At 38.7% G+C, this 26267-nt stretch overlaps 1 protein-coding gene and 1 non-coding gene across 11 annotated transcripts in view; one reads left to right on the top strand and one right to left on the bottom strand.

Annotated features, from left to right (window-relative positions):
* The window catches only part of ARFIP1 (ARF interacting protein 1), an 89412-nt gene that overhangs the window by 9670 nt on the left and 53475 nt on the right, over positions 1-26267 (bottom strand). For all 10 annotated transcript variants that reach the window (XM_073341364.1, XM_073341369.1, XM_073341370.1 and 7 more), the window contains 4 exons: positions 25466-25578; positions 13137-13358; positions 7142-7299; positions 1961-2135 (listed from right to left, as the gene is read on the bottom strand). In XM_073341364.1, the coding sequence (XP_073197465.1) occupies positions 1961-2135; positions 7142-7299; positions 13137-13358; positions 25466-25578 (668 nt within the window). The remainder of the gene's footprint in view (positions 1-1960; positions 2136-7141; positions 7300-13136; positions 13359-25465; positions 25579-26267) is intronic.
* On the top strand, positions 12375-12488 carry LOC140911008 (U5 spliceosomal RNA). The gene has a single exon (XR_012158803.1). It is a non-coding gene; the product is annotated as a U5 spliceosomal RNA (small nuclear RNA).

The following is a 26267-nucleotide window of genomic DNA, read 5'->3' as shown; positions in this document are numbered from 1 at the left end:
TTGGTGTGCTGTTTATTTGCAGATGGCAGAGCTATATCGGTATGAATGTTCTTGAAGGAATCTGAACTTCTGGTCCTAATGCTGATGCTGGTGTAGTAAAGTATCTTATTCTCAGAAGAGCTGAATCAGTGGAGCCAGAGCTGGAAACCAGAGGGAACTGGTGTTTTTTGTAAGTGTATGTGCTGAGACTTGTTCTCCTTTTTCCTCTCTCCACTAGTTTATTGTTCTCTACTACCTTTTCCCATTGTGTTCAGGGCTTAATCTAACTTGTATTGTCTGGTTTAGGCTTGGGCTACACTACAGAGATAGGTTGACATAAGGCAGCTCCCGCAGATGTAAGTTGCCCACTACATTGAGCTAATAACTCCACCTCTGCGAGAGGCATAGCATTTAGGTCAATGTAGTTAGGGAGACACAGTGTCTGCAGATACTGCATTACTTACATTGCCTGCTCGCCCAAAGGCGGGAGGAGTTCCAGCTGTCTGTGCCCCACACAGTTTAAGTCAGTGGAAACGCTCCTGGGGAGGACATGCACCACCAACACGGGGGCACAGTGTGGACAGGAACCACCACAGTAATTACTGCAGTGACTGTATATTGACTTAACTTAGGCCGACTTAATTTTGTAGTGTAAACAAGGCCTTATATTGAGGTCAGTGGAGCTAAGCTGTTTTACACCAGCTGAACGTCTGGCCCAAACGACTTTCTCTTGGAAAGTCAGACCTGCAAGGGTTTTAGGGTTGTTGGTTTTTTTAGGGGTTTTTTTGGTGTGTTTAAGAAAACAGCCTGTGCCAGAGTAACAGGTAATGTTACCAATGTCAAGGCTTTCCACTATGAGCTGGTGTGCTACTGAAAATATTCATCCGTTGTTGGAGATAGAGGTTGCTAACTCTCCCTTCCCTGTGGGCATTTGCAGTAACTGCAGTCATAGGAAAGGACTCTAGCCATTCCAGGCACATATTAATATGCCTCAGTTTAGATTTTAAAGACTGTTCTATTTTTATACCTATCTAAGAGGAAATAAGTTTGACAACATTGATTTTTCCTATCTTCATTTTATCCTAATCCTGACACTGTTATTAACTTCCTAACCCAGGCATGCAGAGATCAGTAGTGTCGGTTAGAAACAAGTAGTAAGATGTTTGCATGAGAACCCTTTATTTTTCTAGTTCACAGGAACAGGGGTGGGGTGGGGTGGGGTGGGGAATAACAGTGACGCCTGCACTCCTGAAAAAGAAAAACTCTTGCATGACCAGAAAGAGAGTATGTGAGGGAAAGGGGCAGGCAGACAGGAAGGGAAGCAATCCTATCTAGAATCTACGAGAAAGGGAAACTGTTCCAAGAACCAGACCCTTGCGTAGATCTGGGTTGAGGGATGGAACAGCTTTGCTTCTGTGTTGAAGGTGGCATGCAGAACAATCTCTACAGTTTTTCAGTCTAATCCTCATCTAACATTGATTAAATACACACATCTTGGTGCCAAAATTATTATTCTTAATTAGGAGAAAATCAGTTTTGAAATGATCTCTTTACTGCCCTTCCTCGCTGTCTTTTACACATATCCGTCCCGCAGGCATTACCAAACACTGTAATAATGCTCTGCATTTTGAGCCCACAATCTAATCATAGATCACAATTAGTAAATCAATGTATTGATCACTATTACGTGGTAAGTGTGAAAAAGTACAGTAGAAATACTTTCATATGTTCAAGTAGTCTTTCTAATATGCTTTTACTTCAGTAATTTAGAGTCAGGAACTTGAGGTCTCTAACTCCATGAAGGCATGCTCCAATAGCACAAAAAGAAACCAATCTAGTTTACTTCTCTTTCTTGTTTTACATTTTGAAGCAGACTGTATTTCAAGAAAATGTGCTGTTATATCAGATATTGATCTCGGGAGAAAGAATCTAGCAGAAAGCAACTCCACTACAGAGTGTAGGAAGTGAAGTGGTAGTTTACCTTATTTTCCTCCAAAAATTTCAATTTGATAGATACATCATTGCGCATTTTGTCATATTTTTCTTTATACACTTGGAATAGCTGCTGTGACTGTTCAATCTTTGGCAGAGTGTTTGCATCACGGGGACCAAGATTAAGTTCTTCTAGGTCTGTGCGATAGGCATCATATTCAACCCTAGGAGGAAAAAAAAGTTAAAATTAGCCACAAAATGTCTCAAAACTTGCACATCAAAACCAGGAGATTAGAAAGAAAGCTGGACCAAATATATAAGTGCATGTAATGCCCATGAAAGGTATTAGAATGACAATGCTTTGTTATGCATCAAAGCATGTGTACCATACGTGGTAGGCATGTTCCCTCATCAGTACAACTCAGCCACATTATAAGGGTATGTCTTCACTGCAGAGTTAACTTGGGTGATCGGCACCTGCACATGCAAGTTAGCCTAGAACAGGTGTGAGCAGCCGCACTGAAAAGCCACATCCCAGAGTCCTCATTGGTGCCACACTCATCCATAAGTGTTGATAGGGTCTCAGGGACATATCCCATAGTTCTTTGCACTATAGTAAGCTGAACTGCTGTATGAAAAGGGAATCAGAAAAAAGTCTGTCCTTCTGGGCACAAAGGGATAATTGTGGGAAGGCACTTGAGGACTATCAGCACTTAAATGATTTAGTCTGCATCCTCACTGCAAAAAGGGCAGGTTACCAACCCAGGTGAAAACAGCATCCGGGTTTTAGCCTACAGCCCCAGACAAGCCAACTAGCCTATGTGAAAGCACCAAATTCTGGGGCAAGGGTTGTGTATATGGATGGGAGGAGGGTTAGAGGCAACACCTGAGTAAAAGCTTGCATTACAATCTGCAGTGAAGACATACATTGAAGGACTACTAGACATGACAGGGTAATTCAATCGGTCTGTTCATAAAATCTTTAATCTCTGTCTGCAAATTCAAGTAAGTGCCAAGGTAGATTCTTTTGAGATGAGGGTTCCAGGGAATGGACTGAAATAATCAACTCATTTTACCCTTACCCACAACCAGCACAAGATGGATTTTAAGTTATACTTATAGGCAAGAGACTGTGTCCTGATACCAATCCCATGAGCCATCCAGTCTTCAGATACGATTTATTCTAAGAACACTGAGCTAGAAAGAGTGCCTTTACTATACTAAAACATTCTTTATAAACCTAATCTAAGAGAAATCTGAACTCTCAAATTAAAAACACCCTTGACCTGTCTTCCCAGATTAGGTCATACCAATTATAAAAGTCTCTGTAGAAATCTAGATAAACCAATCACAGGTCTGCCATGTGTTTTATGCAAATTAATGTAATCAGAGTAGCCAGCAAGCCTATCCTCGTTTTCATGATCCTTAAATATTTGTCCAAGTTATTTCCACCTTTTAGTAAAAGGTATTAGGAAAGAGTACTCTCAATAAGCAATGCACTTTTCAGCCATCAGTCTCAAAAGGAAAGACTCATTCCCAGCTGAGAGATGGAGAAACTGAGGCACATTAAAGTTAAATGAATCACCCCCAGTGTCGCAGCAAGATAATGCCAGATCTGAAAACTGAACTCTGGTCTCCCAATTCCCATTGTCACGTTCACCAGCATACTGAACTCCCTGGACTCCAATTAGCAAGGTATGTATGATGTTTTATTTTAGTAAGAAAAGCTTTTCTACAGTTGGATGGTGCTGAAGAACGGAGTAGACTTGAAGGACTCGTTTAGACAGGGAAGACATTGTGAAATAAGCCAGGGTGTGAATTTACAGTGCATTAGCTATTCCACAATAACTCTCTGTGTGGACACACACTTATTCCACAGGTTTCAGAGTAACAGCCGTGTTAGTCTGTATTCGCAAAAAGAAAAGGAGTACTTGTGGCACCTTAGAGACTAACCAATTTATTTATCGGATGCATCCGATGAAGTGAGCTGTAGCTCACGAAAGCTCATGCTCAAATAAATTGGTTAGTCTCTAAGGTGCCACAAGTACACTTATTCCACACTAAGAGTGGCTTTGTGTGGTTTAGCTTAAACCGCTCTGGAAGAAAAAAAGTCACCTACTTCCATTTTGCTTGAGAAAACAGAATTGTTAAGTACTGTGAACTGGAACCAGGAAGAATTTTGCCACCAACAAGCCTAGCTTTTCAGTTTGGTGGTGGTAAAAATGCCCCAAGAGGAAAGTTTACATTTTCACCGTGAAAATAAAATTTTACATCATCCAAAGTGTGCTTGCCAATCCACATTACAAAAAAATGATATGGTCCCTGTTCCAAAGATCTTACAACTTAGTTTAAGACATGAAACAACAAAGCCAGTAATAAAAACAGATCTGCTGGGAGGAAATAAGATTGGATAGTTATTAAAATGCCGATGCACAACAAGGAGAAGCATAGAGATAATTTTGATTAATTTTTGAAGGCATCATGTTAGAAAGGAACTTGTTCTCATTTAAATCCTTCAGGGTATAATGGACCAGCTTGGAAATGTTTGTGGGAAGAATGGACATGGAGGCAGTATCACTGTCCGAGTGCATAGGGCAGGAAACAGTGAGATAAGAAAGGCCGGCCAGATAAGTAGGGTGGGGCAGAGTTAAGCAGGGGTTTCAAGGCAACAAGAAGTTTTAAAACTTGTTATTGCATAGAAACAAGTACCAGTGGAGGGATTTCAAGAGAAAAGGAGGATTTTGTCAGAATGACTGTCGAGTAAAATCATCTTAGTGGCTGTTCTTATGCATTTTGTATGGATGAGAGGGAGTAATTGTATATTGAGGACACCGGAGAGGCACTGATGGCACTCCAACTGCAGGAGGATTCTTTTTTCTTTTATATTTTTTTTTGGGGTGGGGGGAGAAGAGAAAAATCAGTCAAAAAGAAAATAATCAAAATTTTGAGTGATACACAATCCAAAGTAGAGACTTAGTGTTACCCCTCTCTCCTCCTTATTTTCAAGGCCCTTCATGACCTATCAACTCATTCAATACTGAAAGGCCTACCCTGCCTCTGATCAGGCCATGCCCACTGCCCACTTTTTACATTTTCAAATAAGCACATTCATGTTTTCTTCCATGCTTCCCTCACATTTGGAGAAGCGCCCCATAAACATCTGCAAAGCCATCCTCCTTCAAACTCTCCTTTACCACAAGGCCTATTAAAAAAAGTAACAGCTAGGCTGCTGCTATGCAGAAACCACTGCCTATCATGCTGACCAATACTGTCTTATTGTTTTCTTGTACTCTCCATCTCTGTGTGTATCCATCTGTTGTCTGGTCTTATACTTCAATTGTAAGGTCCTTAGGGCAGGGACAGTCTTTGTTCTGTGTTCGTACAGCACCTGGTACAATGGGGTCCTAGTCCATGGCAGAGGTTCTTAGGCTGTATAGATAATGAAAGCAGACTTTAGAGAAATCTTTCTGGAGAGCTGTGAAATTTTGTGCACCACTCTCCAAGGTGAATGAGTAGCACTGCTCACAATGGAGCAGTGAAAGAGTATACGGGGAGGCAGAGGAGAATACGGTAGAACAGAACAGTCCAAGAGATTTAATAAAACTGAGCAGCAGGAATCATTCCTTCACCCTTGTTTGCACATGAATGCATATACCACTACGAGATCACGGATTTATATTTCTTACCATGACTGACTGACTGTGTGAAGAAAATCTGTTACTAAAAATAAGATTACTATATAAACTTCTACAATTCAAGTTTTGCAATGGGAAGAGCTATTGATTTATATTAAGATTGACTGGAAAATAAAATCACAACACGTTATTTTATTCTCCTGCTAGAAAGAATGTTTGGCATACGTAATTAAAAACTTTTCATACAAGTGGACTCAAAATTGTTTTCCGATATGAAGGTATATAGTATTTGGGGCTTACTCCTTCTCCTATTGAAATCAATGGCAAAATTATCATAGAAGCAAGCTCAGGCTCCCAAGGAAGGTTAAACTCTAGTACAGTGTTACTCAGACTAAGGCTTGCGAGCCACAATTGTCTCTTTAATGCGTCTCTTGTGGCTCTTTGCAGCACATATTAAAACACTGTGATTTAATTATTAACCAGTTCGGAAGCTTTTATTATGTTATTAACCAACTGTCATTGATAAAATAATAATAATAATAATACTTAATCAGTCACACACACACACTCATATATACACACACACACACACACTCTTCTGAGTGACGCTGGGTCCTGAACCACTGAGGTCTGAGTATCACTGCTCTAGTGTATGAACACTAACCACTGAACATTAGTACACTAATGCTAGTCTTTTGTGAACTGCACTACCTCATCCCATGCATAGACAGCATAAGAAAATAACTGGTGTAATCTTTTGAAGTCATTTATTTAGCATTCCATTCAAAGTAAACTGTTAACAGATTAAAGACAGGGGACTGAATGTTTTAGGTATTCAGTCAAGAGGTTAGAAGCCTGTCACCTCCAGATTGTCAGTTTGAATCCAGCCCAATTCAGACGAGATCTAAAGTTACTATCCGATATCTGTTTGATAGACATCTTACGTGAAATTAATTTAGTTTGTACATGACACCATATAAACTAGGCACCGAATTACTGGTCTCAGTCCCGTTCATAGTAGATAGTTATCCATACTATAAAGCCCCATCAATTCAGCTGGCACTTAGTCAGCAGACTCCAGAGATTGGTCAGTGACTGAATGGACCGCTATTCAAGGTTAATCTACACTAACAGGAAGCAGTTTGAGAAATCTGGCTTTGTTGCCACCAAGCTATACCTTTACTATGGATAAGTGTCTCCAAGGTGGGGAATCAGTTATCTAAAGAATACACTAGAGGGCACTGGAAGAACATTTTATTTCTCATTCAGAAACATTACTTCATATATGACTAATTGTAACCACCCAGAATTTCTACTATTATTCTACTTGTGGGGAAAATAAAATAAATAATAAAAATCTTTACTCTGTAGGAAACACTAAGGAAAACTTGAATGGAAAATTTTCTGTAAGTTTAAATTTCAAACATCAATTTGAAGTATTATATAAGTGTAAAGACTGAATGTAGTCTGGATTTAAAATATGAAAGTTGTGATATATTTACAACCTTTTCAACACTGTTTACCAGTTCAGACACAAGGACTCAACCTGAAGTCTGTATGTTAAATGAAAATAACTGATGACACAAAATATCTACCTGGCACTTTCATACTGTTTCACAGTCATTAATGTATCTTCAATTGTTTTATTCACCAGTGTGTTCACACTGGCAATAAAAAAGTTAATAGCACCGAGAAGGGTCTCTCCATTTTTAGCTAGAAGTTTCTGAGTCTCTGCATTGTATCCAAATTCCTCCTATAACAAAGAACAAAAAAAAAATAAAAATACTGTGGTTTATAATTAAATCATGACATTTACGCAGATACTCATTAACACTGAAAATAAACACACACACACTTATTAGGAAATCACAGATATGATAAACCATGTTGTATGTAATTTCATCACTGCTGTTTGAGTGTGTGTATATTTAAATAGACATAAGTGATTACAATATTCTAGGCAACAAATTAAGCTGATTTCAGAGTAGCAGCCGTGTTAGTCTGCATCCACAAAAAGAAAAGGAGGACTTGTGGCACCTTAGAGACTAACAAATTTATTTGAGCATAAGCTTTCGTGAGCTACAGCTCACGTCATCGGATGCATTCAGTGGAAAATACAGTGGGGAGATTTATATACACAGAGAACAAGAAACAATGGGTGCTACCATACATACTGTAATGAGAGTGATCAGACAAGGTGAGCTATTGGGGGGGGCGGGGAGAGGAGAGAAAAAAAAACCTTTTGTAGTGATAATCAAGGTGGGCCATTTCCAGCAGTTGACAAGAACGTCTGAGGAACAGCAGGGCGGGGGTGGGTGGGTGTTGAGTTTTACTTTGTGTAATGACACATCCACTCCCAGTCTTTATTCAAGTTTAACTTAATTGTATCCAGTTTGCAAATTAATTCCAATTCAGCAGTCTCTCACTGGAGTCTGTTTTTGAAGTTTTTTTTGTTGAAGAACTGCCACCTTTAGGTCTGCAATTGAGTGACCAAAGAGACTGAAGTGTTCTCTGACTGGTGTTTGAATGTTATAATTCTTCACGTCTGATTTGTGTCCATTTTTTCTTTTACGTAGAGACTGTCCAGTTTGGCCAATCTACATGGCAGAGGGGCATTGCTGGCACATGATGGCATCTATCACATTGGTAGATGCGCAGGTGAATGAGCCTCTGATAGTGTGGCTTATGTGATTAGGTCCTATGATGGTGCCCCCTGAATAGATATGTGGACACAGTTGGCAACGGGCTTTGTTGCAAGGATAGGTTCCTGGGTTAGTGGTTCTGTTGTGTAGTGTGTGGTTGCTGGTGAGTATTTGCTTCAGGTTGGGGAGCTGTCTGTAAGCAAGGACTGGCCTGTCTCCCAAGATCTGTGAGAGTGATGGGTCGTCCTTCAGGATAGGTTGTAGATCCTTGATGATGCGTTGGAGAGGTTTTAGTTGGGGGCTGAAGGTGATGGCCAACAGTGTTCTCTTACTTTCTTTGTTGGGCCTGTCCTGTAGTAGGTAACTTCTGGGTACTCTTCTGGCTCTGTCAATCTGTTTCTTCACTTCAGCAGGTGGGTACTGTAGTTGTAAGAATGCTTGACAGAGATCTTGTAGGGGTTTGTCTCTGTCTGAGGGGTTGGAGCAAATGTGGTTGTATCGTAGAGCTTGGCTGTAGACAATGGATCGTGTGGTGTGGTCTGGATGAAAGCTGGAGGCATGTTGGTAGGCAGAGCGGTCAGTAGGTTTCCGGTATAGGGTGGTGTTTATGTGATCACTGCTTATTAGCACTGTATTGTCCAGGAAGTGGATCTTTTGTGTGGACTGGTCAAGGCTGAGGTTGATGGTGGGATAGAAATTGTTGAAATCATGGTGGAATTCCTCAAGGGCTTCTTTTCCATGGGTCCAGATGATGAAGATGTCATCAGTATAGCGCAAGTAGAGTAGGGGCATTAGGGGACGAGAGCTGAGGAAGCGTTGTTCTAAGTCAGCCATAAAAATGTTGGCATACTGTGGGGCCATGCGGGTACCCATAGCAGTGCCGCTGATTTGAAGGTATACATTGTCCCCAAATGTGAAATAGTTATGGGTGAGGACAAAGTCACAAAGTTCAGCCACCAGGTTTGCTGTGACATTATCGGGGCTACTGTTCCTGATGGCTTGTAGTCAGTCTTTGTGTGGAACGTTGGCGTAGAGGGCTTCTACACCCACAGTGGCTAGGATGCTGTTTTCAGGAAGATCACCAATGGACTGTAGTTTCCTCAGGAAGTCAGTGGTGTCTCGAAGATAGCGGTGAGTGCTGGTAGCATAGGGCCTGAGAAAGGAGTCTACATAGCCAGACAATCCTGCTGCCAGGATGCCAATGCCTGAGATGATGGAGCATCCAGGATTTCCAGGTTTATGGATCTTGGGTAGCAGATAGAATACCCCTGGTCAGGGTTCTAGGGGTGTGTCTGCATCTGTTCCTGTGCTTTTTCAGGGAGTTTCTTGAGCAAATGGTGTAGTTTCTTTTGGTAACCCTCAGTGGGATCTGAGGGTAATAGCTTGTAGAAAGTGGTGTTGGAGAGCTGCCTAGCAGCCTCTTGTTCATATTCCAACCTATTCATGACGACGACAGCACCTCCTTTGTCAGCCTTTTTGATTATGTCGTCAGAGTTGTTTCTGAGGCTGTGGATGGCATTGTGTTCTGCATGGCTGAGGTTACGGGGCAAGTGATAGTGCTTTTCCACAATTTCAGCCCGTGCACGTCGGCAGAAGCACTCTATGTAGAAGTCCAGTCTGTTGTTTCGACCTTTGTTTGGACCTGGAGTCCACCCAGAATCCTCCTTTTTGTAGTCTTGGTAAGCTGAGAGAGTCAGAACTATCCCTCTGTTTTAGACCTTTACAAGCAACTGTTTAAGTTTCTCCCATGAAACCCCACCGATTTCCGTAGACTCGGTCCCAACAGAATGGATGGCACTTATTCTTGATACCAGTTCTATTGTGAAGACAGTATGGATCTTGGCTAACCAGAAAAAAAAAATTACCCTTTTTACCACTTCAAAGAACACTGCCAAAAATCTTCAGATCATCATTTTGTAACTATTTAGGATTAGTCTAAATTCAGGGTCTCCCTTAAAGGCAACTGTAACATCATGAATTATACCAGCAAAATAGGAGTAGTTAACTAAATTCACAGGGGATAAACAGTATTAATTAATGAACAAGGGTTATTATATCCTGGAACACCATGATCTGACATTTATTTTAATATGTTTTAAGTGACTGAGACAGCAGAATGTACTTCATAATGGGTGGTGAGAAAAAGGAATAATACAGATTAGCTACAAATGTTCATGGGGCATGATTAACAGCTCAGTGGTTTGAACATTGGCCTGCTAAACCCAGGGTTGTGAGTTCAATCCTCGAGGGAGGCATTTAGGGATCTGGGGCAAAAATTGGGGATTGGTCCTGCTTTGAGCAGGGGGTTGGACTAGATGACCTCCTGAGGTCCCTTCCAACCCTGATATTCTAGGATTAAGATGGAAGTTATTGCCAAAGAGAACTGCAATCAAGTTTAGGTATGATAAAAGGTAAGGACCAATTTATCAATAGCAAAAGATTTCAAAGTCAGATTGCAATGATTATTTTTCTAATGCAAGGCTCCCACACACCAGACTCATTGATGTATTTTTGTTTTACATTTGGCATCTTCATATTCTGCATAACCTGAGCTTTCATTTACCAAAGTAAATTTCTAGCTGTCATGGTTGTAAAGATGTGAACCTAGTGTAACCAACTGATAGTGTAAATACTACAGTGTAAACGCTAACGCCAAATTAGGACTCTTAAAACGTTAACATTAACTGTTTCACATCCGATAATTTTAATGGATGGGAGTAGGGAGTGAAGCCTAGAGGAAAGAAGATGCAGAGGAAACAATACAAAAAGAAACAGCTAAGAGGGAGAGAAACAGAGACAAAGATTGGGAAGAAAAGGAACCTAAAATATGGTAGTGAAGCTAAAAGGGGTCATATTATTCTGTTTCGCATATAATAAAGCACTGAATAAATAAAAATTTAGTTATTACACAAGGGCCATATTTTACCCATGTCCTTTGTGGGTACCTCCTATAAACATCAATGGGAAAGCCTCTCTGGATTGAGGATAGTCATATTTATACCCTGACAGATTATAATTAAAAATGGAATTCAGCTCTCTCAGCATAACCAGTGTGACACCTTGTTCAAAATAAATAGGCCTTGAAACCAGGGAATAAATATAGGAGAAATCCTTGAATCCAAAGGATAAACACAGTAGAGAGCTCAAGATGAAAGCTACCACCCACTGATTTTATAAAAGGGGGAACTCAGTTTATTAGAGCAATGTCACGTCAAAATTTTGATTTTTCATCAAGTAGCAACTGTTTTGCAGCTCAAATGTGGATGTCCGATTATCAACTGTGAATGTTAACATTCCAGCTTTTTAGACTTGTTTTGCTCAAGTCTTAAAAAGTGTTTTCCAAACAGGTAGGTCCAGTGATAAAAAGAACCCCAGCTTAATCAGGCAGCACTACAGTGAAGTTCAATTAAAACCAGGGTAAGTAAGAGAACTTTTGTTACATTAGTGGAAACCTTTATTTGATTTTTATTAACAGAATCCTCTTCAACAATCTACAGAACAAGAAATGAGTGGCTGAAAGCAAAGAAGAATTCCAAGACTCATACAAGACTCTGGTGGAACCTGAAGAAATGTTGTTTCAGTTGCTACAGTTACAAGCCATGAGGGGAAGAACACACATTAATAAGAGTACTGTGTCAGCATCAGAATTAGTACAAGTTTCAGAAGTCATGTCCAACTCCAGTGCACAGTGCACTGTGTTCATTTTAAGTTTATTACAAACCGCATGCCCCATTCTTGCATCAACAGTAAATAGATTGATAACATTTACTGTATCTTTTTAGCAGGACCATTTATAGTTTCTCTCAGTTGCTGAAAATGCCAATCACCAATTTCCATTTGCCAAAAAGCATATATAAAGTTTACCCCTGTGAAAAATTGATAGTCTGGAGTCTGACAAGTAGCAAACAGCTGAAATTATTCAGTGTACACATTAACAAAAAGAAATTAGGTGGGAATATAGAGATAATGAAAAAGGGGAAGGAGGTAAGAGTGAAGTTATTTCTGAGCTTTACAGCCCCTGAAGATAATTTGTGAAGTTTACAATAACCACATTTTTGGGAACCATCAGGTACGAGGATACTGTACCCATCAGATAGATTGTGACTCTGTATTCAAGGCTGGGTGGCCCGAGGGAACTGCTATAGATATGGGAAGTAGGATTGCTTCCCTCCTCCCAGTTCTGTTCATACTCCGGTTTCTCTTCAGATCGTATGGATCTTTTGCCTTTTACTAAAGATTTCTGTGAAGAGGAATATTTATGATTTTCTACCCAGATCAGTTCATTTTTTTTGTATATGATACCTGGCTTCCCCTTCTTATAAGATGTAGAATTGTACAGTCAGTTACAGCAATATTGCCTGAATAATATATGATACAACTCTGAACTGAAGAATTATCCCAACCCTCGATGTAATATTTCTAAGTGATCACCTCTAACTTTCTTGCTCAGAGAGTCTAAATACTGTAAAATTATACTATACAGGTTGCAAGGCCCTGATCAAAATGGTGCTCCATGAAACAACTGAACTCAACATTTTAATCCACTAAAGAAAAAATGATTAATCCACATTGTTACCTCACCTCTTTTGCATGACCTCCCACTCTATTCCCAAACATATACACCACAGGCTTGTATTTTACAGGAAATGATGATCTAGAACAATTTTAATGACATTTCGTTAGTGACAAATGAGTAGTAAAATTGTTTACTATACAGAGTAAACTTGTATGTTAGTAGTCTTTAAGTTCAAACTCCAATTAAAGCCAGACATTAAAAACTACTGGATGACTTTACTGTAATTTCAATGATTTCCTTCAGAGTCTCAAATGCTGTTACATAGCAGCTACCTTCCTAAACACTGAAGAGTATCTACTGTGCAACATGCATAATCCAGTGAAGTTCATCCTGAAATGTATATTTTATTTTCTAATACTATTAAAGTCTTACATGGAGTTCCAATGATTTCAAACTCAGGTCTGCAAATGCATCTCCAAGTTGCCTTTGAGTATTCACCATCTGGTAGAGTTGCGTGGACAAAGTCTGTGCCAGTCTTAAGATATTTTCATACTTTTTTTTGTTATCTCTTAGTATGTCTATTTGGGCTTCCAGTTCTAGGTCTACCGTTCTTGAGCCTCGGCCCAGCTTTTCAGAGATGATCTGACGAGTACACTGCAAATTCATAACAAATAGTTTAAAATTATTATAAAAGCAAAAAAAATTTCTATATTCAAGAGAGTACAGCACACACCACTTCTTGGCTTCAAGGAGTACATAATTATAAGCAATTCTTTCATAATCACCACTCCCAATTTAAGTTTGCGCAACAAACTGAAGAAAAATGTCAAGCTCTTTAGAAGTTTTTCAGGACTCAGCAAGAACATTTGTTGGACAAGTCTCAACTCCTACTAACTTAAATATTTGTATTAACAAATCAAGAGCAGAACTAATTACAATTCTCAAATGAGAGATTTCAGATCTTCATTTTTTAGATTTGGTGAATCTCGTTAAGTAAAAGCGATTATTATTTAGTTCAATACATTCAAGTCATTTATTAATTAAAGACCGCATAAACCAGAATGTTACTGATTCTAAATAACTATTATAATATTCATTCCATCTTCATCTACCCAACCATCCAATACCACAGGCATTACCCACCTAATTCCAAAGTTAGGCCTAATGGATACAGAGCATCTGCAAATGTAAGTTTCTATATTTCAAGTTTAGAATCTTACTATTTCAGGAAACACAATTGCTTCTTCCCATACTGTGGAGGCATTTTTAAGAAACTGGAAACTTTTGCTGAGGAATGTATAGGAAGATAGTCTTAAGACTATCTTGGTTAGTCTCTAAGGTGCCACAAGTCCTCCTTTTCTTTTTGCGAATACAGACTAACACGGCTGTTACTCTGAAACCAGTCTTAAGACTGAATTTGTGTTTGTCTGATCATACAAAAGAGTGTGTTGATTATCTTAAACTTTACGATTTAAAAAGTAAAGTTTACTATACCCTGCCACAGGAGTAAACTCCTAAATTGACTTGCAATTCATTGGTGTAGTGAGCAGCATATTCAGCATTTAGAAATATAAGATACTTATGTGTAAAACTACAAGCTTTAAAGAGGAAGGGAATCTGTGGCCCAAAAGAGAAGCGGACAGAGGTTGAGATAGAATGCAGTTACACAAGTGGAAGAATGACCTTGCGTGAAGAGAGTCCTGATGGAACTGAGATGATAAAGGTCACAACTGCAGTGTTGGGAGGGTGGGACCTGATTACAACAGTTTAGTCTTACAGTGTAAATGAAACCAAACCCTGTTTCCAAAACGTGTTACAGTACTGGACTTTGCAGGGCTATAGCAGGATTTGGAAACGTGGCTTGATCCATTCTATACTTCAAGATCAGTGTTTTGACAGTGTCCCCCAATCTCAGACTCTCTCTCAAAGACGGATATACTCAGGAGTTCCCTTTTTTGTATATTTTGGAATACCTTTGTTGTGCCAATAAAACATTTTAAAATTGAATTGACAATGTAGAGGACACCCAAGAATGTAAAACTACAGCAAGATAGTGGGAGAGCTGGCAAGTACAAGACAAGACCAGTGGGGTAAAGGTGGAGTCAGTCCACAGCATGTTATTAAAAAATGACCAACCAGGCACGTAACTTTCAGCTGGAATCAGAGATACAAAGGTAAGAGAATGAAGGCAAAACAGTACCATTTCTGAGAAAGCACAGAGAAACAGTGCACGTTGAGGAGTATGGCGTTACCACAAAAAGTCCCTAAAAGGAATTGAGATAGAAAGTGATTAGAGTATGAGTAAGTGTTGCATTAGAAGCATAGTATAGGTAAGCATAACTTCTGGCTATTTTCTAGAGATGGTGATATGCAAACTTACAAAGAAGGGACAAGTAAGAGGAAACCTGAGCAAGGGATGACAAAATGTTTGGGAGCAAGAGGTAAGGAGACATGTCAAGACATGACAAAATGATTTTTATTTTAAATCGAAGAGGACTTTGAAGCATTCAGCTTCAGAAACACAGTGTAGGGGAAAAAACAAACCTAAGAATCAACATTCACAAATAGGTGAGAAAAGGAATTAAAAAAAAAAAAAAAAAAAAAAGACAGGCATGCATGCAAAATGCAAACAGTGCAACAAAGAAATGCAAGGCCTGGTTGCCCAAATGAAACATCATAAGAAGTGTTCCTTCTCAGGAGGAAGTTGCGTTGAAGATGATGAAGGGAACATGTCTGAACATGTAGGATCTTCAGGTTGGTAAACTTTTTTCTTTCACACGTCTTTCTTAAGGACTGCCTGTCTTCCTCCTGGACTATTCTTGAATTCTCATGTTTGAGCAAAAAATATAGTTGTTACTCTATGGTACTATCATTTTAGATGCAGTTGTGATAAAAAATAAATAGCTGAAATAGGCAGATCTTCCTTTTACAATTTCACCTTTAAAAGTAGTACTGAGTGTCAGGGAATGCAATGAGTAATACTAAATGAGCAGTGGTAATAATAATTAAATAACTGCATTGACTTATTTTGTTTAGGAGAATCCATCCTCAACATACAGGATTCTGAAAACTATCCACCTTCAAGATCACCATCATTTTCTATAGTTTCAGAGTTATCTGCCAATGATAATGTTTCAGTCACATCATGTATGTCACATAGCCACAGTATATCCCCTGTAGCAAAAAGGGGGGAAAAAATCTCCATCATCCAGAAACAACCACAGGTGTTTGTGAAAGAACCAGCAGATTACAAAAAGAGGTAATTGATGAAAAAATTGCCTGGCTTGTTTATGCAGCAGACTCTCCTTTCCGTACGATTGAGAACCCACACTTCATTAACATGGTTCAGTCATTAAGACCAGGATACAGAACAGAGCAGATGCCGCAGGCAAATTGCTGGATAAAGTGTATGAAAGAGAAACTGAACAGTGTGCAAAAGGTCAAGAGGGTGAAATTGCTAACCTGAGTCTTGATGGGCGGAGCAATAGCCACAATGATCCTGTTGTGTATGCTTCTGTGACAACAGAAGAAGGGAATGTCTTCCTTACAGAAACAATTGATACATCAGGAAATGCACACTCAGCAGAATACAAGTAGCAGCACATTGTGAAAAAAAAAAAATCAAATGTCTAGTATACAACTTGGTCACAGACAATGCTGCAAATGTATCCAAGATGGGAAGAAATTATTTAGAAGACAGTCTCAAGCTAATAACATACAGTTGCAGTGCTCATTTGATGCACCTCCTAGCCAAAGACTTCACTGTTCCAGAAATAAAGGCTAATGTTGTTGAAATTGAAAAATACTTCCGTAACCACCACTTTGAAGCAGTTACTCTGAAAAAAGTGGGAGGAACCAAGCTAACTCCCCTAGACATGCGGTGGAACTCAGCAGTGGACTGTTCTGAGCACTAGATCAAGGACTGGCCTTATCTGATGACAGTTTGTGAACAAAATTGTGAAAAAAAAGATGGCACTGTCACAGCCAAAGTTCTCAACACTGGGCTTAAGAGAAATGTTGAACACATGCTGAGTACCTTGAAGCCTATTTCTGTAACCTTGAACAAAATGCAGGGAAATAGCTGTTTTACTGCTGATGCTGTTGAAATTTGGAAGGAACTGAGTGAGATCTTAAAAAGAGAAATATGCAATGACAGAGTTAAATTACAAGCATTAAAAAAACGAATGGGACAAGCACTAGTTAACAAATGGGACAGCTCATTTTCTTGCCAATATTCTCAATACTTGGTACCAGGGTCAAACTTTAACTGCTGAAGAAGAGGAGTTGGCTATGACATGGACATCTAGCAATCATCCCTCCATAATGCCAACTATAATAAACTTCAGAGCTAAGGGTGAACCAAGAAATCTATGTTTGCTGATGATGTTTTAAAGAAAGTTACACCAGTGAACTGGTGGAAGTCACTTATGCACTTGGATTCAGAGATCGTTGAAGTGATAATCTCACTTTTAAACAGCAGTAGTTTCTTCTGCTGGTGTAGAAAGAATATTTTCTTCCTTTGGACTAATTCATTCCAAATTGAGAAATCGTTTGGGACCTGAAAAAGCAGGAAAGCTTGTTTTTCTTTTCCAGATTATGAACAAACAGGAAAATGAAGGTGCAGAAGCCAATATTTTAAGTTTCTCATGTTGACCTGGCTGACAGTCTATTTAAATTTTTTGTTTTTAAAAAAAATATTTCATGTAACCATTTTAGTTAAAAACAATTTTAACAAAAACAAACCTGATTTTAAAAAACTTGAATGTTTAAATTAAAGAATGCATGTGCTTGTTTTGTTAAAATATTATAGGTTCACTGTTGAAGAAAAAAATCCAGAAGACATAACGTTGTTTTAGTTAAATAAAAATTTAAATATCTGTCTGGTGATGTTCTCTTCCTAATACAACATGGCAAGAAAATCCTCTAAATATTAAAAGATTATCCTTTTGAATTAGAGATAGTTCACCTCCCAAAGACTTCATAAATATCTGCTTCAATTACCTTTGGTAAATGAAATAACCAAACAATCATTCATTTTCTGATATAGCTGAAAAACTAATCTGAAAAGTTTTCAAAAGAAATCACTTTTAAAATGTATAGTGTGTACCTTCTAAAAATGAAACCTACATCTATCTCTGAGTTGTGAAGAATATGTATTAAGGTTATAACAACCAACAAAAATGCACTTTTATGTAGAAATCCATGATTAAATCGAGTCTTCCTGACTAGTGATTTAAATCAAGTCCACACAGGCAGAATCACACATGTTATATCTTCTGAGGCCAGGGCAAGATTCTGTAACATAGCCTGTTTTGAAATTGTCTACACATGCAAAATTATGCTCTACTGTGCTACCACGGCACTATCAGTTTGTGAAAGGATACCCTGACATGAAAAAGCTGACTATGTAAATTGCCTCCTCCCTGTTCGTGCCACTGTTTCTCTGGGTACCAGCATTTGGACTTGATACAAGTCTCCCATGTAAAGAGGACATTGTGATAACTAATGCTATATCTACACTACAGCCTAAGTTGGAATAACTTATGGCACTCAGGGGTGTGAAAAAACCAGCTCCCTGAGCTACATAAAAGTTATACCAACATATGTGTTCATGTGCATAACGCTATGTTGGTGGGAGAAGCTCTCTCCCATCGGCACAGAGTGTCTTCACCAGACGAGCTGCAGCTGCACAGCTATATTGGTACAGGTGCAGCACTGTATGTATAGACATAGCTTAACATGTTGGGGAATTCTTGATTCTTGACCAATCTGTTCAAAGGACAGAGTTGACGGCACTGACTGATAGAAAAGAGTGAATCTTCTCTTGATCTCTTATCTGTAGATCCTCCCTAAGGTCTTGTCTACATCCATACAGGAAGGGGAATAAGTACTTTTATACCAGACATACTTTTATACATCCACACTCAAAATTGTACGGATATCAGGATAGACTGACTTAAATCGAAGTGATTTAAATCACCAGCTTTAATACTGATTCAAATCAGCAAACAGGAAACCTTTATTTAAATAATCAATTTTAATCCTGTTTTGCATTTGTACTTTTTAGTTATTTTCCTAAAGAAAAGTTGCTTCTCATTAAAACATGTTGAATTGCAACTAAATATAGCTTTTTACACAATTTGGAGCGTGTTTTTGCTAACCAGGATGATACACTGTTAAACACATTTATTTAAGCAATTATATAGCTTAACTTTGATTATTCACATTCTTAATTTTACATGGTTAGAAAATGGTGAATGCTGCATTTGTTAATTACTAGATTAATTTTTTTTTTACTTGTGATTTGTGTCAAGCTGTACGTATATGGAAATTTAAATGCAATTAAAATGCACAGAATAGTTTCATTTAATAAAACATTACATGCTATCTTAAATGTGCTGGATAAGAAAAACATTATTGAAACATTCTGCATTTAAAACTAACAGATTTAAACCAACAAAGGGTGTATTAACTTTAGCTAATGAAATGAACTAATTTGCTTAGTCACCCCATGCTTCAAGATTTTAGAACTAAGCAGATTTCTTCTTATACACAGATTGGAAGAAAACAAGCTTTCCTGCTTTTTCAACTCCCAGTTCGTTTCTTAACTTTGAATGAACTAGCCACTGAACTGAACTAGTTGAATAAAATATTCTTTCTGCACATGCAGAAGAAGCTACTGTTGTCAGAAGCTGGTTTAACACTTAAACTCTGGCTCCAGATGCTTAGCTAGTGACTTCCATCAGTTTAGTGGTATGATTATTTAAAACTTGACAAATACTTACTGCTTATTTTTTATATTTTAAATTTTAATCATCATAAGTTTATGTCTTAACATAAGTAGTCAATTTCAAATTTTAATTTTAAATAAATATTTCTAAAAAATAAACCCAATTTAAAAAAAAATCTGATTTTAAAAATAATTGATTTTTATCCACCTTGCCTGGTATACCTCTACAATTAAAATTTCAGTCCTAATCAAAATAGTTATATCAGTACAAAAACTGCATATAAACCAGACCTAAGAACTGAGAATTTATTTCTTCTCCAGGTATAGAAAGGTAGAAGGGAGGATGGAATAGACTTAAATAAAAGGGGATTTAAAAATCACTAGTTTTAAGCTTTGTTTAAATAAAAAACAGAACACTTTCCTAAGAAAAAGTTAAAGGCATATGGGTAAAACAGAATATAGTTACCCAAAATGAAATTTGGCCAGTATGTTCACACTTGCATGAAGTTCTATCGATAAAAAGGGGGATGCTGCTGTGACTACGCCCCTTTATCATATGAATTTCAAAACTAGAGCCAGCCTATTCCAAAAGTCAATGCTTGCTGCTAACATCAAAGAAAATTGGACCACTGAACTGATGCAGACTGCCAGTCTGCTACCTAGATGCTGAGTTTAAGAAATAAACCTTAAAAGCAATATCCTCTTGCAGGTGTGGACAACACTGTTCCCATTTCAGACTAGCTGACTCCCAAATGGTTTCTCAAATTTTAAATTAAGCTCAAGTCCATCTCCTGCATCATTATATCATCAATGCCCTCCCCATCCTATTTATCTTGACTGTTTTATCTTGATACTCTTCTCAAAGCTGTATTCTCCTTTTCCTCCACATCTCCCGTGTCCACAAATCTTCCTTTCATCACCTATGCCACCGTGCCTGCAAATACCACTGCATCAACTCAATCTTTGCTGCAACTGTATACGTTAATTCATCTTCTGACCCTCACATATGCAACTCCCTTCTTTAAGGCCTCCCCCAGCTCTTCAGATTCCTGCATGTGCAGAATGCTTCCTCCCCATATCTTCTCACATGTACAAACAGAACCACATCACCACAATCACTAATACTCCATCTACACTCCACTCATGTCAAGGTTCAATTCAAAACTGCCCTACTTGTTTCTAGAATGTGTTTTTCAGAACTGACCTATCCAGTTTCAGACTTCTCACCAGTCCAGGGCTGGACAGCAAATCCAAGTTTAAGGACACAGCCTGAACTGGTTACTTTAGTCCTTGTTAGAGTTTACTTTAGTTTCTATTACTAATACAGGGTCTTCCAGGTAACAGACAAGAGAATCTAGCCCTGGGTAAATCCACTTTTCACTGCTTGGGTGGGTGTCGGCTCTGCTAAACCCAATCTTCTACCGGCATAATTTCGAGCTGCTCCTCCCCTGTCCCACACCCAAGTGGAGCTTTGGCCAGGTGGAGAATCTCCCAGTATCAGAATGAATGGAGTTGCAGTGTTCAGGGTATGACCCCTACAGTAGTCAGGAGAATTGGCAGACACCATCAAGAATGCCTGGGAACGGAAAGTAAGCTAAAGGCGAAGTAGCTCAGTGGTTTGAGCATTGGCCTGTTAAACCCAGGGTTGAGAGTTCAATCCTTGAGGGGGCCATTTAGGGATCTGGTGTAAAAATTGGGGATTGGTCCTGCTTTGAGCAAGAGGTTGGACTAGATGACCTCCTGAGGGTCCCTTCCAACCCTGATATTCTATGAGTGACAAGTTGTGTGCATATTATTTCTATGAGTGGTAATCTAGATAAATCTCTGCATTAAGCATCTTCACATAGTTGTGTATCATTTTCATGATGACTTTGTATTATGCCTCTTCATATAACCTCTATTTTCATAGAACTTTGTATCAAGTCCTTGGATACAGGAACTTTGTATCAAACCCTTATATAGAAACTTTGTATTGAGCCGCGGTATAATGTTATAGCCCCTAAGGTAGAAGAAAAATGTCTTTTCGCTAGGAGTAGAAAAAGACACCCCCCCCCCTTTAAATCAATTGCCCGGTTGAATGAATGAGGTGTGAGTGAATAAGGAGTAGAAGGCAAGCACCTCCAGGCAGCTGCAACAGTTGGAGCGGGGATGGAAACCAGACCCAAGAACAATAAAACTTGTCAAGTGGGCTCATAAAAGAAGATCAGACATATTGACGGCCTTGGGAGTTAGAAGTGAGCACCTTCTTTTGAAAACACCCTCTTTGAAAATAAATGTGGCAACATTAAGACAACACCCAGAAGGAAGCGCCACAAAGGACCAGCTGACACAGACACAGATTTTGTATCTGGTACAGATTTGCATGAGAGGGAAGCTGCTATAAAATGTGAGTTGTCTTGCAGAGGACCCTGGGTCTCGTCTTAACATCGGAGCATTGATCCGGATCGACAGAAGCCTGGTTCCACCCCTCCCCCATGTAACTCACCTGGCCAGTGAAGTTAAGGGGAGCAACTAGTTCGTAACCACAACAAGACGGAGTGTGCTTGTGTGTGTATGTATGTGAGTGCATGAGTGTAATTAATATATATATAATATATCTATCTCATACGCATATGATGCAGTGTTGATTGATACATGTATTACCAATAAATGTGGTGCTTTGCTTTATCCTCCCTGAAAAGATCCTGTGCAGTACTTTAAGTACAACAGTAATAAGAATAATCAACATGGACACTGAAGTCCCAAGGGACGGTAAAGCTAGAAGAGCTCAACAGTGGTAAATGGAAAAATTCTGAAGGAAGTATCATTAGATAGAGATGGCCTACAGGCTACGCAATTTCGGGCTGAATCCTGATGGAAAGTGGGAGAAAGGCTCACGGATTGTAGTAGTCCGATTTGAGAAGACTGATTTAAGAACTTATATTCAGATTACACAATAATTCATTTCAAAGCAAGAATTATTTCTAAATGGTAACTAGGTAGAGTAGCCTGGAGAAAGAAGAGGTCAGAGCCTGAAATCTATTAGATCTCTGTTAGAGGATATAAATTCCATCAAGGTGTGTAACAGTAAGGGTTTGCTAATTCATTTGACACTGAAGGTGGTTATTAGATGATGTAACTCCTGTTTTACAAATGTGTTCAGAGCTACATTGTGGGAATTACATACCTAGACAGGCAGCCACAGAACAATTCTGTGCAGTGTTAGTTGAAAGCATGCCTGCCTTGGGCCGAGGGTATAAATAGCACCCTGCCCCCCGCAATAACTGTCACCTATTTCTCCATCACCAGAAGCCTGAAAGTATGTGGGCATCCAACTAGGGGCTGCAGATTTTGGTGTGGCTATGCAGATTCCATACGATCACAGATCAGCAGTTACACAAGGTAAGTGACCTTTTCTCCTTCACATACATGCCCTCAAAGACCCACAGTGCAGGAAATTAGCCAGCAGTGACCTCCCTGAGGTGGACCAAGGAAACACACTAACCATACACAGCAAAGCACTGTCCTCCCAAATTAATAAATTATTACTGGTGCAGAACAGAAATACAGGGGTTCATAAATGTAACCACCAACCACTATAGATGCTAGACAGATTTCAAATGAGGACATGCTATCCAAGTATGCCCTGAATTATCCCATTCTTTTGGTGGAAAAAGCCCAAAAATGTTCTAGCATAGGTACTTCAGAGACATCATACATGACTTGGATTCACAAACTAAGTCATCCGGCAGCTTTAGGCAATAATGTTTAACCTTTGGATTTTAAGGCAAAAACGCATCCTACTCCATGTTCCAAAAAGTTTAGTGCTGTCACACTGAGCAGTAACGAATATGGGTTTTTGTTTTGCTTTGTTCTCTGTTTTTGGAAGTTAAACATGCAGCCTGACCTCTCTGAGTTGGCTATGTGGCTTTGGAAAGAGTTTGGCAGAGAAATAATGTTTCAATTGAATATTTGAAATTTTGCCAAGGTTTTGCATGTGCCTCAGCCACCTTTTCTTTTTAGCAGGCTGATTTAAGTGAACGAGGAGTCAGTCTGCAACTTTGGGCCAAGATGATGGCCAGCAGGAAGGAGTCTTTTAGTAAGAGGTGGAACAGAAAGCAAGATCAAAGAACCTTCTATAAAAGTTTATGGAGTACCAATTCAGATCCCAAGGGTCAGGAGGCTATCTGACTGGAGGGTAGAGAGAGCTTCCAAGGACTTCTTCACAAGGGGAGGCAAAATATTAGTTCCCTCTCAAAGGAAACACGGTAGAAAGAAATAGCAGCTGGACAGACCTTTGCAATTTAGATTAAATGAAATCAGAAGTTCCTTAACAAATGGAACTGAGCAAGAAAAAAAAAAAAAAATGATGCAGGCCTCTGTCCTGAACAAATCTTTTGAACTAGTTATAATTAGCAGCATCACATTTGCTACTGAAAAATTTCCTCATTTGTTCTCACTCCTATCAAAGATGAAGTCAGTACACAGATCTAAGAGCACAAATGATTAGAACTGATTGGCATTTTTTGATGGCAGAAACCATTTCATCAAAATTCCCCATCAGCTGAAGCCAAAAAAATTTGTAGGAACTTACCAGTTTTGTCAAAACTTTCATCGGGAAGGTTTCTGAGGTCCAGGATGGAATTTCTGGTTGAAACAAGAGCACACCCACCACCCCAAAATAGCCAATAGCCTGGTATGAAGGGCACTCAGCAGAGACGTCAGACATTGAGGTTCAAGTCCTTGTTAAGACAGATTCAGAGCATGGATTTGAACTTGCATCACCCACATCCTGAGAGACTGGAGAGCCCAGTGGTTATAATCAGGTTTTGGGGGTTCTTTTTTGTGAAAGACGTCAAAGGATTTTAGTTTCATCCCAGTGCAAAATGGGGAAATTGTTGAAATCTCAAGAAGTTTTGCAGGACAGGAAAACAGTTTCCTGTCCAGTTCAACTAGAGACCCTGGTAGTCAAATGATGGGAGGGTGGTGTCTTGGTATCTTTGAGTTCTTAGATTTGTGGGGATTCTCCACTCCAAAGCATCCTCCTCTCCACAGGCCGCAGGAGTGGTGAAGAGCCTGACATGGACCCATACACATATAATCCCAGTTCCTTCTCTCCAGCTCTCTATCAGCCAAGTTTCAGGGAGAGTAAGGAGCTCTGCTCTGAATTGGGCTAAATTTAGAACTCTTGGCAGTGGTATGTTTACTGCCACAAGTGCACAAGTATATCCTTATAACAAGGACCTGAAAAATGGAAGGATGGGGGAGCAGTTTGCAGTTGTCAGTTGTCACTACCAAAATAAGCTTTATCATCACCATTTTATTACTTATGCAGTTGTTTCTGCACTATTCCATCAAATTCAGGTTATTGGGTGCACTTGAACACAAAGAAATGCCATGGAAATATGAAAAAAAAAATCAGAGCAAAAAATCTCAAAGAAGTCACCTTGATACCAGGATGTAACCTCAAATCCAAAAACTTAAAAAAATCCAGCACGGATGAAAGGTCAGAAAACGAATGACAATGAATTAAGAGAATGTTTAGATAATTTGTGATAAAAACAACAGTATTTCACATTTTTATTACAGCTAATGCTACCCAATGAGAAATCATAAAATTTAGGATTCACACATTTGTTCTGAAGTTCACTAAACTTGTTTTAGCTCAAGTAAGTTTGTTTGTGGGAAAAATATAATCTACTCCCTATTTTGTCATGTAAATAAGGTTTAAAAGCTATCATTGCAATCATAAAAAATTAAGAGATCTATACATAATCTTGCACATATGTAGGTTCTGACAGAAGATTCTGGAATTCTAACCTAGATTAAAAAAATTTGAGGGAAAACAACAAATCAGTAAGAGGCCTAGTTTACCAAGTCATACCTACATCAGTTCATAATAGATGTTTCTCCAGAACAAGGACAGATTTTTAGCTATCTATAAAATGCTGCATCCTTTAACACATTGTATGCTGCAATATGATACGTTTAGAAATTTTAATTTACATTAGCAATAGACTGGAAACAGCAATACATGTGTAAACTTGCAAACCTTGTAAGTGTTTAGGCTCCATTTTCTCACAAGCTCCAATTTTTCCATTGCTGGATTCTTTACTTCATCTGCTAGAACAACTGGCCCACTTTTCTGCTGCATTCTTATACCACCTGAACAAGTAAGACACAGAAAATCTTTAGGGCCCATGTTTTTTTTAAAAAAGTCAAGCATATAACTGCAAATCCAAAGAGTCATAAAACAGCACTTGTGCATGGAAAAGAAAATTATGAATCTAACTAGATTTTACGTGAGCTGTGCTAGGTAAATGGACATGAAAGACTAGCACAAAACTGCTGTTTGAAAACAATCAGGCCTACAAGTGCATACAATAAAGGGAAGTATATCTATATTGATTTTAAAATCAATCCAGAATATTTGTGTAAGTGAATAATTTAGGCAAACACTAAATTGAGTAAGGAAGTATGATGAAGTTACATGGGTGTTTCTGTATAGAATTTTTACTACCCTCAACAAGTAATTCAGATATTTAGTTATTTAAAGTGTTTTTAAAACAGCATTTAGGCAACCTCTAACAGTCTAACATTCTGTCGGAATTAGCCAACCTAAAAATCTTGTACACACAAGAAGTCATTGTTAGTAAGTTACAGAAGTATACGAAGTACAATCAAATTGCTGCCACCAAGTACAGCCAACTTAAGATGTACAGAATTGTCAAAACAATATTTGTCAACATAACAATAGAATTCACATTTTTCTAGATCGTGCTGCTGTTAATTTTAACTAAACATGTTGAGGCTAACAGGAGAATCATAACTCTCCTGTACATGTAAAGAGGTGA

Source organism: Lepidochelys kempii, chromosome 4 (assembly GCF_965140265.1).
Source record: "Lepidochelys kempii isolate rLepKem1 chromosome 4, rLepKem1.hap2, whole genome shotgun sequence".
Lineage (NCBI taxonomy): Eukaryota > Metazoa > Chordata > Testudines > Cheloniidae > Lepidochelys > Lepidochelys kempii.
Note: the sequence above shows the minus strand (reverse complement) of the source record. Positions and strands in the feature narration are given on the sequence as shown.